This window comes from Pan troglodytes, chromosome 12 (genome assembly GCF_028858775.2).
Source record: "Pan troglodytes isolate AG18354 chromosome 12, NHGRI_mPanTro3-v2.0_pri, whole genome shotgun sequence".
Taxonomy (NCBI): domain Eukaryota; kingdom Metazoa; phylum Chordata; class Mammalia; order Primates; family Hominidae; genus Pan; species Pan troglodytes.
Window position 1 is genome coordinate 89,544,784 of NC_072410.2, and position 15,338 is coordinate 89,560,121.

The following is a 15,338-nucleotide window of genomic DNA, read 5'->3' on the forward strand; positions in this document are numbered from 1 at the left end:
CTTTCAAATATCTCTCAAATCACCTACTTTCATTCTTTCTCACCCGAGTTACTGCCACAGTCTTTTAATTTGTTTTTCTAAGACTTGGCTTCTCTAATCCATTATCCAGCTTGCAGACAGAATAAACTTTTTTCTAAAATACAAATCTGATAAATGGTGTTGGCTCCTCTACTTTAAAAACCTTCAATGACTTTCAGTGTTCTTCAGTTTAGTCAAGGACACAAACTTGTGGGGCCCTGGGTGGTAATGACAGCAGAAGGCTTGGCCCCCACAGTTCTAGCTTCCAACCCTTGGGAAGATCTCCCATCAATGCCATAAGAAGTGCTATGCTTTGAAAATGGTTTGTCCCTGCTAAAACTCATGTTGAGGCTTGGTTGTCAAGGTGGCAGCATAGGGAAGTTGTGCTTTTAAGAGGTGATTAGTTCATTAAGATAGATGAATGTCTTTCTCTCGAGACTGGGTTAGTTCTCGTGGGAATGAAATTGTTCCCAAGAGAGTGGATTGTTATAAAGTGAGGTTGCCTCTGTGTTTTGCTCTCTTTGCATGCACTTGCTTCACCTGCCACTTCTCCAGCATATTAAGACGCAGCACAAGGCTCTCACCAGAAGTGGCCATCTGATCTTGAATTTGCCAGTCTCCAGAACCATGAGCTAAATAAATAAAACTCTCTTCTTCATAAATGACCTAGTCTCAAGGTGTTCTGTTACAGCAACACAAAATGGGTTATGAAGGAAGCAGGTGGTGCCTACCCACCGCACCATCCACCCCATGGTTGCCTTTTCCCTGAAGCAGAGGGAGATGATTATGCCTCTGGTTTTCATGGTAGAGCTCAAAATTTGTCTTACTCTAAGATATGGTCTTACAGAATGTTCATATTACCCAAATTCTTCCAGTGCATATACATAATGAGTTCAACAGGCCTTTGCGTTTTATCTGTTAGGAAATATAATAAAAAACAGTGTTGATTAAAAAATTGGTTCTAGCCAGGTGTGGTGGCTCTTGTCTATAATCCTAGAAACTCAGGAGGCTGAGGTGGGAGGACTGCTTGAGGACAAGAGTTTGAGACCAGTCTGGCCACCACAGCAAGCCCCTGTCTCCACACACAAAATTTTTTTTTAAATTAGCTGAGTGTGGTGGTGCGTGCCTGTAGTCCCAGCTACTTGGGAGGCTGAGGCAGGAGAATCACTGGAGCCCGGGAGTTAGAGACTGCAGTGAGCTGTGATCATGCTGTTGTACTCCAGCCTGGACAAGACCTTGACACTTTAAAAAATAAAAAAAGAAAGAAAAGAAAGATGGATTCTAAATCTCAAATAATTTACCAATGGGCTTTTGAGACATAACAATTTGGCATTTGCCACTCAATGAATTAATTAAACCTCCCAGGGTAAGAAACTTGCCGAGGTATCAGGTCAGAATTGGTAGGCAGATAGTTCAAAGATGTATGCATCCATCTTACTATCCTATCACCCAATCCAAATTGATCCTTCTCATCTACAGTGCCCAGAGAGACTCTAACAAGTACATTGTTGAAAACTAGATGTGCCATGCCCACAGGATTTCCTGGTCTACTCATCTAATCACTGTATCAGGAAAGGCAGTCAGGACAGTCTAGCATGATTTATCCTTAACGAATCCTGACTGGTTCTTATAATCATCACTTCCTTTTAAAAATGTTTCATCTCATCATTTGAATCATGCATTCTACAGTTCTTTGTCAAGATTAACATGAAGCTCAGTGGTCAGTAATTCCCAGACTCCACCTTCTTTTCTTTTTTCTTTTTTTTTTTTTTTTTGAGACAGAGTCTCGCTCTGTCACCCAGGCTGGAGAGCAGTGGTGCGATCTCGGCTCACTGCAACTTCTGCTTCCTGGGTTCAAGCGATTCTCCTGCCTCAGCCTCCTGAGTAGCTGGGACTACAGGTGCCCGCCAGCACACCTGGCTAATTTTTTGTATTTTTAATAGAGACGGGGTTTCACTGTGTTAGCCAGGATGGTCTCGATCTCCTGACCTTGTGATCTGCCCGCCTCGGCCTCCCAAAGTGCTGAGATTACAGGCATGAGCCACCGCACCTGGCCTCCACCTTCTTTTCTTTTTGCGGGGAAATGAGAACATTACTCTCTCCGTATCCTCTGGTAACTATCAATTCTCCACAATTTCACAGAGATGACTCCCAGCTGGCCAGTAATCCCACCTGGCTCATTGTCTCGTTGCCTTGGGGTGTAATTCATCTGGGTGAAGAACCTTTTAAAATTTAAAATTTCCCTTCCTAATATCCTGGGAACATACCAGACTGTCTCAAGCCCCTCCCTGGTGGGCATAGCCCACCATGTACAGAGGGTATTCAGTGGCTGATGTCACCCAGTCATGTTCTCCCCAGCCTGTGCTCACTTACATTTCATGTAGCAGCTGCTTGGGGTTGGCTAGAATTTGTCCCGGAGCAGTAATTTACCTGTGTTACTTCCTGTACTTTCAATGAGATGAGTATGTCAACATAGCCAATTATTTCTCTAAGGCTATCCAAATTCAATTTGTTCCTTAATCACCAATACAGGCTTCAGTGAGTGAGTACCACTTGAGATAGGGATAAAGCATCTTATTCTAGCACTACAGCTACATGAAAACACAGGATTATCCCCTACCCCAAATGTGTCATTACTCCAGTGATTCCTCAACTATTCTTCACACATAATCTTTTATACTAAAGAAGATGGAAGAACATATTTGGCAGAAAAGCAAGCATGGCAAAATGAGAGACAGATGTTGGTCCAGCCAGTGTGATGAAACCACCTCAACTGCATTTGAGGTATAGTAGATCCTCAGAATCTCACACCCCCTCTGTCAATTCTGATGAAGTTAAAATATGTGGTAGTAGCAGCAGAGCTGCTGACAAACATTTGTTACATAATCCTCAAAGAATCATCACAGCTTTGCAGAACTGGAGAAGAACCAATGAATGCTATGCACATCCTACATAAAGAGCCAAGGATGATCTCAGAAAAATCCAATCACTAATCCCACCAAATTATTGGCTTCCTACCTCACCTTTCCAAAGTAGCATTTTATCTTTCAGCAAAACTCAACTGCCACTACATATGGTGCAGACTTGCTGTCTCAAACTCTAGAATCCCCAAGCCATTGTTACTGCTGCTTGCAAGGGATGATTCCAGCCCATGTGGCTTTCTCCTTTCTATGCTCTTTTATTTTCCTTATTGTCTTCATTATATTGTTTTGTTCTTTAGTTTTCTTACGTGTACACGAAGGGTACATGAGACATTGTATAGAACAAAACACTGGATTTAGAGAAAAAAGATCAGAGGTCACATCCTAGTTCTGATATTTATTACCTATAACCTTTAGTTAGCCCATTCACTTGTTTGGGAATCAATTTCCACACTTGTACTACAGAGATGACTACCGTGAGGATCAAATGATGCCATCATGTCAAAACCTTCATAAACTATATAATGAGAAGGATTTTGTTATAATAATTAATGTTCCCACAAACCATGCTGCCTGCTTTCAAAAGTTGTTGTTGTTTTTATTTTATTTTTATTATACTTTAAGTTTTAGGGTACATGTGCACAACGTGCAGGTTTGTTACATATGTATACATGTGCCATGTTGGTGTGCTGCACCCATTAACTCTTCATTTAACATTAGGTATATCTCCTAATGCTATCCCTTCCCCCTCCCCCCACCCCACAACAGGTCCTGGTGTGTGATGTTCCCCTTCCTGTGTCCATGTGTTCTCATTGTTCAATTCCCACCTATGAGTGAGAACATGCGGTGTTTGGTTTTTTGTCCTTGCGATAGTTTGCTGAGAATGATGGTTTCCAGCTTCATCCCTGTCCCTACAAAGGACATGAACTCATCATTTTTTATGGCTGCATAGTATTCCATGGTGTATACGTGCCACGTTTTCTTAATCCAGTCTATCATTGTTGGACATTTGGGTGGGTGTTTTTATAATTGCCAATCTTCTCTGGCATATAGATACACAGACAACAGCTCAATAAATAGCTTAGTGATTGATTAGAAGCATCCTTTAGCATATAATAATTTAGGGATAAGGCTAATGTTTGCAGATAAAATATGAAAAAGGTACATGTTGTACTCAGTTGCAATCTTCTATAAAACAAATACCCGCTGTACCAAGTCTTCAATTTTGGATTAGTCTATGAATATTCATATAAGCCATGAAAGTTAACATTGAATCTTCAAATCTGAAAATAAATCCTAGTGTGAAAAGAACTTCTAGAACAATGAGTTCTCCATGTTTTCTGTCCAAGTTTATTCTTCAAGTTCTCTGTGCCAGGTCTTGGTTAAGACTGTAGCTAATCAGTTGTCAAGTAGATTGAATGATACTAAATTCTTCAAATACCCAAGACCTACATTCACAGAGTTTAAATGGGAGTCAGAAAGTCATTCTCAACTTAATCAGGGATTAAAAAAGAAAGATTACACTGACAAAATCTCAGAATTTTGTGTTACTGGGTCTCAAGTTCTATCACAAACTGAACTACAAGCAAGACAACCCCCAAAAGGCTAGCTGCATATATCCAATAGGTGGCATATTCTGCCTTGTGAAGGTGAGCAGAGACAATAAAGTACAGGAATGGAAATAGCAGCATTATTACAGATGCCTGAACATTTGTTAGGAATCACTAATGACCCTACAGAGAAGTATCATGGCTCCCAAGAAGTATATTCCAGCTAAGTAAGAACACTAAGAAGTTGGAAGGAGTCAACAGACATATCACCCTGAACGTGCCCGATCTAGTCTGACCTTGGAAGCTAAGCAGGGTGGGCCCAGTTAGTATTTGGATGGGAGATATTGAACAGGAACCACAAAATTATTTACATTCATAAAAGAATGCTCCAAAAGGCCAGGTGCGGTGGCTCACGCCTGTAATCCCAGCACTTTGGGAGTCTGAGGCAGGTGGATCACAAGGTCAGGAGTTCTAGAACAGCCTGACCAACATGGTGAAACCCCATCTCTACTAAAAATACAAAAATTAGCCAGGCATAATGGCATGCAGCTGTAATCCCAGCAACTCAGGAGGCTGAGGCAGGAGAATTGCTTGAACCCGGGAGGTGGAGGTTGCAGTGAGCCAAGATCGCACCATTGCACTTCACCCTGGGCAACAGAGGGAGACTCCGTCTCAAAAAAAAAAAAATGAAAGAAAGAAAAGAGAATGCTCCAATGACATAAGAAGAATTAAAAAACTATATGACATGAGCTTCAAAAAGCCAAAGAGAATATAGTTATATAGAAGAATGTGACCCGGGCACAGTGGCTTACGCCTGTAATCCCAGCACTTTCGGGGACTGAGATGGGTGGATCACCTGAGGTCAGGAGTTCGAGGCTAGCCTGGCCAACATGGTGAAACCCCATCTCTACTAAAAATACAAAAATTAGCCAAGCGTGGTGGCGGGCACCTGTAATCCCAGCTACTCGGGAGGCTGATGCAGGAAAATCGCTTGAACCCTGGAGGCGGAGGTTGCAGTGAGCCGAGATCACGCCATTGCACTCCAGCCTGGGCGACAAGAGTGAGACTCCATCTCAAAAAAAAAAAAAGAATGTGATACATAATTTACTTTACCAAGTACCAGTTATTACTGCATCTCTTATGTTTGAGGACAAGAGCAGTATAGAGGAGGGTAATAGTTGGGGGAAAAGGGTTGTAGCATGGATGGGGTTCCACCATATGTCAGATGCCTACTAGGTGCTTCATATTGCTTACTTCATTCTGGCAAGAAAGCTTAAACAGCAAGTATTTCAATCCCCATTTTACAGATAATAAAACTAAGCTTCAGAGAGGTCATGTAGCCCAAACTCTGTCTAAATTCAGGGAACTAAGATCTCTACATTAGCAATATCAAATGTATCTTTAATATAATTAAATATTAGAGAGTTTCCTTGGGGGATGGCTCTCATCGGGTTTCAATCAGGCCAGCTCTCCACAAGTCAAGAAGAACCTGTAAATTGAGTACCTGACAGGCTGGCTTCCCTTAAGAAAGGACTTGGTTGAAATAGCCATTTGGAACTGGCCAGAACCCAGAGTGATGAAACAGTCATTAAAGGTGGGGATCGAGTGGGCAGCAACTCCAGGCTGAATGTCAGGTCCAAGGAATACAGTGCCGAATGACGAACGTGACTCTCTAGAGAAGAATGAAATCCACGACTTGAAAGAAGAAGCTACGTTAACAGAAGAGCCAACAAGAGTTGCCAAAAAGCATTAGGGATGATGTGTGTTAGGTACAGTCTGAAATGATAGATATTTGAAGTGGATAATAAACTATTGAGGATGAGGGATTGTATGACCTGAGCTAAACACTAGGGAAAAAATGTAGTCCCTCAGACAACACCTGCTAACATTTTGCCTATTTCTGCCCAAAACAATTTCTGCTCTAATTTATAAATCAAGGAGAAGCATCAATCAGTAAGATCCAGCTTACATGGCATGAATACAAAGACGCCATTAACGGTTTCACCAAGTTCATCATTTAGTCTGTGAAAGAAGCAGAAAGTGTAACTGGTATAAAATCCCTGCAGAATATAGGGGTTGAATAGCAATGCTTGATGAAATCATTCAATAGAAAGAGAGTCAAATCAACGTGAAGATAGACCAGTTTAGAAAAAAAACTATAAGCATAATGCGAAATTTAAGAAATGTTATATAAAACATTGTACATGCTTGATTATAACAATGTAGAAACATGTACTCAGTGAGAGGAGAGTTAGAAAAAAAGACACTAACATTTATGGAACATAGCAGCCCTGTGAGATAGACATTATCATCTCTACAGATGGCAACTAACAAATGACAAATGTAGGATTTTCCACAAATGGTGTGATTGCAGGAAACTTTTTAATGACCGGGTACGGTGGCTCACACCTGTAATCCCAGCACTTTGGGAGGCCGAGGCGGGTGGATCACGAGGTCAGGAGATCCAGACCATCCTGGCTAACATGGTGAAACCCCGTCTCTACTAAAAATACAAAAAATTAGCCGGGCGTGGTGGCGGGCGCCTGTAGTCCCAGTTACTCGGGAGGCTGAGGCAGGAGAATGGCGTGAATCCGGGAGGTGGAGGTTGCAGTGAGCTGAGATGGCGCCACTGCACTTCAGCCTGGGCGAAAGAGCGAGACTCCGTCTCAAAAAAAAAAAAAAAAAAAAGTCTTTAATGTTATCACGGAGAATTTTCATTAACAATTGGGGCAAAACATTCATCAATATATCCTATATTATCGGAACTAAAAGGATATAATCACAGGTAACAGTTAGAGACAAAACAAATGACTAGCCAGGAAGAGCATGTTAATAACTTAGCATTTGACTATCCTGACCACCAAGGGATCTCTAAAGACTCTGAATCTTTTACTTTACTTTTCTTCACGTCATGCGTCACATCTGACATCCTATATATTGTACTTGCTTATGTGTTTATTTGTGAGCACAATGTAAGCACTAGAGTATAACTACAATGAAGGGAGAAAAACTTTATTTTATTCACTCTCTTTTTTTTTTTTTTTGAGATGGAGTCTTGCTCTGTCGCCAGGCTGGAGTGCAGTGGCGCAATCTCGGCTCACTGCAACCTCCGCCTCCCAGGTTCAAGCGATTCTCCTGCCTCAGCCTACTGGGTGGCTGGGATTATAGGCGCGTGCCACCACACCCAGCTAATTTTTGTATTTTTAGTAGAGACAGGGTTTCACCATGTTGGCCAGGATGGTCTCGATCTCTTGACCTCATGATCCACCCGTCTTGGCCTCCCAAAGTGCTGGGATTACAGGCGTGAGCCACCGTGCCTGGCCTATTTTTAGTCACTCTCAATCCCCAGTGTTCTGGAAAAATACCTGGCACAAGGTAGACACTCAGTATTTGTTAAATGAATGAATATATATCCAGTTATGTTAGTGATGAGCTCAACTCAAAACTAGGCTTAAGACAAGACTGCACCTTCTGAAAGGTATTTTAGAGTACCAGAAGTACAAAGCTAGGGCTGGGCAGTCATTAACATGGTCAGAGTTTAGCAGAAAATTCCAACCCACCCATTGGCTCAATGTAAGTAGAAAGGCATGCTGCAATATCTGCTTTTTGTCACAGTCAACTTCTCGACATTTGAAAGCTCTACTACTATAAAAAATTAAGATGGAAAATCTATTTCAGTATAACCTGCAAAGGCCCTCATGAGAAATTTAGAAGAGCTGCAAGTCCAATATGAACAATGGATGGAACTGCAATTAAATCTTGGGGGAGTGGCTTCATCTGTAGATTATGTAGAGCCTAAAATTTTACCCAAAGCAGAAAGATAAAGGACACTGCCTCCATTTAACAATAGGAAATACATGACCTCAGCAATGCAAAAACAAAACAAGGGGCTAAATGCGGGACTTTGGCTGAATTGAGAAATGCAGTGATCTAATATTTCTGCTTATGATTCTACTCATCTGGTTGACAAAGTAAAATTAGTTTTAAATGACGTGCTGTGCTTCTATCACTAAAGTTTATATATATATATATATGCACATATAGGTATAAGAATTCATTTAGTATTATTTATATTGAAGAACAATCACTTGCCAATTTGATCAGTCACATTCCACTAATAAATTCATGAATCAGGGCTGCGTTTATACTACTATTATGAATTGTAGTTATTTAAGGTAGAGTTCCGGCTCTGCTCCTGGATTATTTATCAGGATGTGAAAATGAGAATACGCATGGAATCTTGATAGGCAAGTATGAAATTTATGCCAAACGGGAAAACTGAAACCATATATATTAATACTTTTTGGTCAGCACCAGTTACAAAAACAATTGCTTATCAAACAAAAAAACTAATGAATAAAAATCTTTTCTTCAAAGACTACATCTCACAACTCCATCGGCAGAGACTCTTAGGTTGGGGATGGGCCTAGGGGCTCAGGACACGGAGCTCTCCGTACCAGCTACAGAGTCTGAGCTGATGCTGCTTGGTGATGAGACTAAAGCTTTAAAACTGAGAGCACTTCTGCAACCCCCATTAAAACACCTGAATGTCTTCCCAGGGCTATGAGAATGAAGACCGTCAGTTTTAACAGGACTAAGAGGGCTTTAAATTTTTCAGTGGTCTGTCCTCTCATCTTGCAGCAAATCTTCCTGTGTTCTCTGGCCTTCAGCTACACTGGCCTTCTGCTCTCTTCTTCTTCCACGAGCCTCTTGCATATGCTGTTTACTGTGCCTGAAATGTTCTCCCTCCCACCCCCTCACCAGTTGAACCTCAACTCAAGAATTTTCCTAAGGGCAGCTCGTTCTACCATATGCTCTCACAGCATGATAGAACCCTCCTTTCTAGTGCTTGTCTCAAATCTGTGAGTTTGCATTTATCTGTGAGATGTTTGAGTGCATGTCAGTCTCCCCCACCAGACAGTAAGTACCAAAAGGAAGGGGTCATATCAGTTTTTCCTCTCAATATATCCCAGAACTTAGTACAACTCTGGGGATATACAGTAAGTTTTGCCTTTTGTTTCATATTTTAGAGACAGGGTCTCACTGTCACTCGGGCTGGAGAGCAGTGGCACAATCATAGCTCACTGAAACCTCGAACTCCTGGACTCAAGCGATCCTCCCACCTCAGCCTTCAAGTAGCTGAGATTACAGGCACACACCCCACGAAGCCCAGGTAAGTTTTTTAATGTTTTGTAGAGATGAGGTCTTGCTATGCTGCCCAGGCTGGTGTCAAACTCCTGGCCTCAAGTGATCCTCGTGCCTCGGCCTTCCAAAGTTCTGGGATTACAGGCATGAGCCACCATGCATAGCCTATAGTAAGTTCTTAAGCATTTGAGGGAGAAAGGAAAGAAGGAATGAATGAATGAAAAGTTTAACTCACATATTCAGAGTTTTGCTATGGAGTGGAAAAGAGTTCAAGCTTTAGGGAAAAAGATTACATGGTAGACACAAATGAAAACCATTAAGGGGCAGAGCTAACTACAGCACGGGTAATTAGAATCAAAGCAAATGCATTACTCTGTCTTCCTCAGTGCCTAAAGCACTACCTTTGCTACTTCTGTTGAAAATTTGTGTGTGTGTGTTACCTAATTCTACTTGTCTGTGGTAGATGCTTCTTCTCTCTTTTTAAGTGTTTTGCTCTCCATCTCTCTTCCTTCCTGTAGACGTTACTATCTTATTTGGTTTTGGATATTTATCTCATTAGGAATATCAGTTTGTTTCAATCCTAATTATTTTCCCCATCGAGAATCTTACATCCTTTATGCTAAGTCATTTTCTTATTTTCTCAATGGTTAAAAGTTACTGGGAACTTTTCTTAGAATGATGTAAGATTTCATTTTTTCATTTTGAAAGAGGGCTCCATTGGCATTACACCACTCTATCAGAAAATGGGCCATGCAGAAGAAACAAATCTTTGATAAGTACACTATAGTACCTACCAAGGCACTGTCCATTCCACCCTCGGAATCCTTCTGTGCAGGGAACGCACTGGTAAGATCCAGGAGAATTCACACACTGCTCATCTGGACAAGTGCTTGGATTCAAACATTCATCAATATCTGAAAAAATCAAAAACCTAGGTCGTGAACATTTTATCAGAATACCAAAGCAAAATCTTACTTTGTGATGAAGGCAGCGGGGGAAAGCATGTTATATCTACATTTCAGTGGGAAAAACAATAATTGGGTAAGTGAGACATTGGGTCTATACTTAAATACATGGCAATAATGCATGGTCAAGCATACCCGGATTAAAATATTTGCATACATTCCAAGGAAGAACCTGGCCCCAATTCTTCAACTAGCAGGACCTGGCCTCTCCACTCTGGGAGTTGGCAGCTCCTCTAGGGCCAATTTCTGGACATGAAACCTTTCAAGTAATAGCACAGCTTTCCAGAAAGAAATACAAAGAATGGGGGTGAGTGTGAGGAAGCTATGTATCCACCCAGCTAGAGGTTCTCTCTGCAAACATTGGATGCTCTAGGGAAATTCTCACTTTGGCTTCATGGGCCCAAGAATATCCTAAGTTGGAATAATTTAAAACCTTTCATATGACAGGAATTCCTTGGAGGTGGAAAAAAAAAAACACGAGGAGAGAGTGAACTCATCACATACTTCCAAGCCTTTCCAGAAAACATGGTGATATGACCATATGGTAATATTTTCTGGTAAAAATACACCTTACTTTTCATATTCATAGCTAACTGAAGTTATTAATCATCATTCTTTCCAATTTGGGGAGAAAAAAATCACCTAAAATATGGTTAAGTCTGTGCGGAGATAACTACGACAGCTTGAGGCATTTTTAAAAATTGTCAAACAATAAAATGAGGAAAAAGATATAAGAGAGAGTTCAACAGTTTAAAATAAGTGTTAACACCATGGCTTCTAGCTGCATTTGAAGTAAGTGTTTTTTCTGAGGTGGATCTTGAATTTATATGAGTGGATTTAATGTTTAAGTATCCCAATACACAATGTATATATGACCTTTAATCGTACTTAAAATATAAACGGATTTTCAGGACATAAACTAGAGAAAGAAAAAAAGAAAGAAATATATAATGGGTCCACTAAATATCCATGGGTATGTGATGTCTACATTCTAGTAAATACTTAAAAATTATCTCCCACTGCATATCATTAGACATGTGAAAAGATACTTAAAGTGAAAAAGTTAAAGATGATATTAACAAAATAAGCACCAGGTCAGTGTTGTAATTTTTTTTCTATCAGTAAAAATTCTTGCCAATGGCCAATGACACATAGTGGTTTTTTTAGGTCAGATGTTCTGGGACTTCTTGTTCTACAAAAAGATGGTGCTTGCCAGTTTCATTTTCCAAATAGCATTACATTCTCCTCTGGATGGGATATTTCAAAAAAATAGAACTACAACTGCTAAATCAGAGAATGCCATTGAGACAGACTAGCCCAATAAATAAGGTGCAATGTTGAGCAATACAAGATAACGTCCCTGAATTTCTAGCTGCTCTCACCTCTGCTTTCCCCTCTTCTATAAATTAGGAACTACCTGCCTTATAATACGTTAACAGAATAAAGTAAGGATGCATGAGATAATGTCTGTAAACTACAATAGGCTCCTTGGAGACTGGTGCTATTTGAAAGCAACTTCGTTAGTGACAGCTGAGAAAATCTTCTGTGAGCCAGAAGCCCGGGGACGTTTGGTTCTAGTCCATGATGAAATTTGAAAACAGCCGCGTTGCTTGGCTCCTTCTTCTTTTCAAGACTTTTCATGGGGATAGAATTATATATTATTTACTCAGGGAATGCTAGTCATCTTTCTCCCAAATAATTTTCATATATTGAGTATTACCAAATATTCTCCTACAAGCTTCCAATTTAAGTACATAATTTTCCAATTTCTTTTCTATTCCTTTCCATCCTATTACTTAAGTATCTTATCTTTCCATTCTTGACCCGTGTGTAGAACTTAAGAATCAGTATTTGGGCCGGGTGTGGTAGCTCACACCTGTAATCCCAGCACTTTTGGAGGCTGAGGCTGGCAGATCACGAGGTCAGGAGATCGAGACCATCCTGGCTAACACGGTGACACCCTGTCTCTACTAAAAATACAAAAAAAAAAAATTAGCTGGGCATGGTGGCGGTCACCTGTAGTCCCAGCTACTCAGGAGGCTGAGGCAGGAGAATGATGTGAACCTGGGAGGCGGAGCTTGCAGTGAGCTGAGATCGCACCACTGCACTCCAGCCTGGGCGACAGAGCAAGACTGTCTTTAAAAAAAAAAAAATGAAAGAAAGGAAAGAAAGGAAGAAAGAGAGAGAGAGAGAGAGACAGACAGAAAGAAAGAAAGAAAGAAAGAAAGAAAGAAAGAAAGAAAGAAAGAAAGAAAGAAAAAAATCAGTATTTGACTTCTTTGTTGGGGGTTGGGGGATACTGCTCTGCACATAGATGCTTGTCAAATAAACTTACCCCGTTTTTTTAAAGCACTCCCCGCAACTACAGAGGTACTTGAGATCTATACAAACACAAAAGGAGTCAGGGATGGGGGAGATTTAAAGAAACTATAACTTCTTGAAAACTAACAAAGTGACAGGCATCATACAAGTTATGGCAACATGAAGTTATTTTCATGAAAACCTGGAAAGTTAACTTCATGGTTCCTATTTTACAGGTGATGTACTACGTTTCAAAGGGGCAAAGTCAGTGGCTGCAGGTCAGGCAGTTACTGTGGGCGTGGTGAGCTGCTCCCACGCTGCATCTCTCCAGCAGAGGAGAGTTCCCTGGAAGAGCAGCGTGGAGACACTTTACACCTGTGCTTGTTCTGTAGCCTCGTGGCCCTCGGGGAGGGTACAAGACTCCATGCTGATCAGAGATCCAGCAACATAACACACTCCCACTTCTCTCTAGATTAGAACCCAAGGGGCGGAGGCAAGACACCAGCAGGAGTGGCAAGTGTAGGCTGCCAAAAAATGTCTAATTAGCTCTCCCTCCAGGCCTGGGTCATTAGAGCGGTGAAGAAAACGAACATGCAGAAGCCAGGGGACAGCTGAGGGCTGGCTGTGCCAACCTAGTCCATCCTGCCCCACCTAACAGAGCCCAGATCTATTAGTCTCTGCTGACAGCCAGGCAGGGAACCCCAAGGAACCAACACCATGCTCCCGTGCCCTCACAGATCCCATGTTCCTTCACCCTCATATTTCCATGGCAGGTTTTTAGCAGAAGGTCAGTGTATTTCTTCATGAAAATAATTGCCAAAAAAGTGCCACAGTGTTTTGTTTTGTTTTGCTTTGTTTTTTGGAGACAAGGTTTTTCTCTGTCACCTGGGCTGGAGTGCAGTGGCATGATCTCGGCTCACTGCAACCTCTGCCTCCCAGGTTCAAGTGATTCTTGTTCCTCAGCCTCCCAGGTAGCTGGGATTACAGGCGTGCGCCACCATATCCGGCTAATTTTTGTATTTTTAGGAGAGAGGGAGTTTCAGCATGTTGGCCAGGCTGGTCTCAAACTCCTGGCCTCAAGTGATCCACCCGCTTCAACCTCCCAAAGCACTGCGATTGCAGGCGTGAGCCACCGTGCCTGGCCTCACTACGGTGGTTTCAAAAAGAACCAGAGCAACTTGGACACAAACGTGAACAGAAATATGAAAAGGATAATAATTGTGACCATGCTATAAATACTTTTTATAACATTTTTATAATGAGAGAAAGCTCATTGCTGTGGTCAATAATGAGGAAATTTTATTAAGCACAGTTGGAATCTGACCAAAGTGTGTCAGACCATGCTTCTTGGGGAGTCTGTGAGAAAGTATCAGAACACATGTAAAAGAAAGTAGTGGAGACAAAGGAATGTAAGTAGGTGAAAAGGTCAAAAACAAAAAATCAACACTGGTTACACCTGCAGCATGTTCCCAGATGAATGGTCCGGACTCTGTAATTAAGTCTGTGTTTCTACTAAATATGATGCAATTAATCATTCTATGGTGATTTCATTCCAAATACCAGAAAGGCAGATATTGAGGTGAAAAATAATGAGAGCATGAAGATGGAAAATAATCCCAAAAGAGCCAGTGAAAGGAAGAGGCAAAGAGCCTGTGAATCTAGGAAGCAGAAAGAGCTTGGATAAACTGGTGTCACGCACTGAGTGTGGGAAGGAAACAAGAACCAGGCAAGGTGCCTACCAACCCTGCACATCACGGTCATGTGTGCTGAACACTCTCAGCTGACTCACCCTCACAACGGCCTCTCTGAGTCATGCGGTACCCGCTGTCACAGTATTCACACCGGAAGGCCCCCACAGTATTGACACAGTGCCCCTCCCCACAGACGTCCGGCCTCAGGCATTCGTCAACATCTATGAAGAGCAGATAGCATTGTTGAGTTTTGTGTTCCAAATACTGTTTCAAACCTCTCCCATCTCCCAGCTTAGCTCAAATATAATAACGAAGTAACTGATTTCTTTTTTTTTTTTGAGATGGAGTTTCGCTCTTGTTGCCCAGGCTGGAGTGCAATGGTGTGATCTCGGCTCACTGCAACCTCCACCTCCTGGGTTTAAGCAATTCTCCTGCCTCAGCCTCCCAAGTAGCTGGGATTACAGGCATGCGCCACCATGCCTGGCTAATTCTGTATTTTTAGTAGAGACAGGGTTTCTCCAAGTTGGTCAGGCTGGTCTCAAACTCCCAACCTCAGGTGATCTGCCAGCCTCGGCCTCCCAAAGTGCTGGGATTACAGGTGTGAGCCACGGCGCCTGGCCAGTAACTGATTTCTACTTTCCCTTTGATTTGTTTGACACACATCAAAATCATCCAGTTTTGATTCATGCAGGGTGGTCCAAAAGTAACATTTAATGTATCTTGTCTATGCACATATATGACACTCTT

The 15,338-nt window shown here is 41.7% G+C and overlaps 1 protein-coding gene across 15 annotated transcripts in view; it reads right to left on the minus strand.

The window, feature by feature from the left end:
- The window catches only part of LTBP1 (latent transforming growth factor beta binding protein 1), a 450,758-nt gene that overhangs the window by 109,140 nt on the left and 326,280 nt on the right, over window positions 1-15,338 (minus strand). For 11 of the 15 annotated variants that reach the window (XM_009442275.5, XM_515398.8, XM_054678342.2 and 8 more), the window contains 2 exons: window positions 14,690-14,812; window positions 10,429-10,548 (listed from right to left, as the gene is read on the minus strand). In XM_009442275.5, the coding sequence (XP_009440550.2) occupies window positions 10,429-10,548; window positions 14,690-14,812 (243 nt within the window). The remainder of the gene's footprint in view (window positions 1-10,428; window positions 10,549-14,689; window positions 14,813-15,338) is intronic. The other 4 variants (XM_063789991.1, XM_054678340.2, XM_054678344.2 and 1 more) reach the window with 1 other exon arrangement.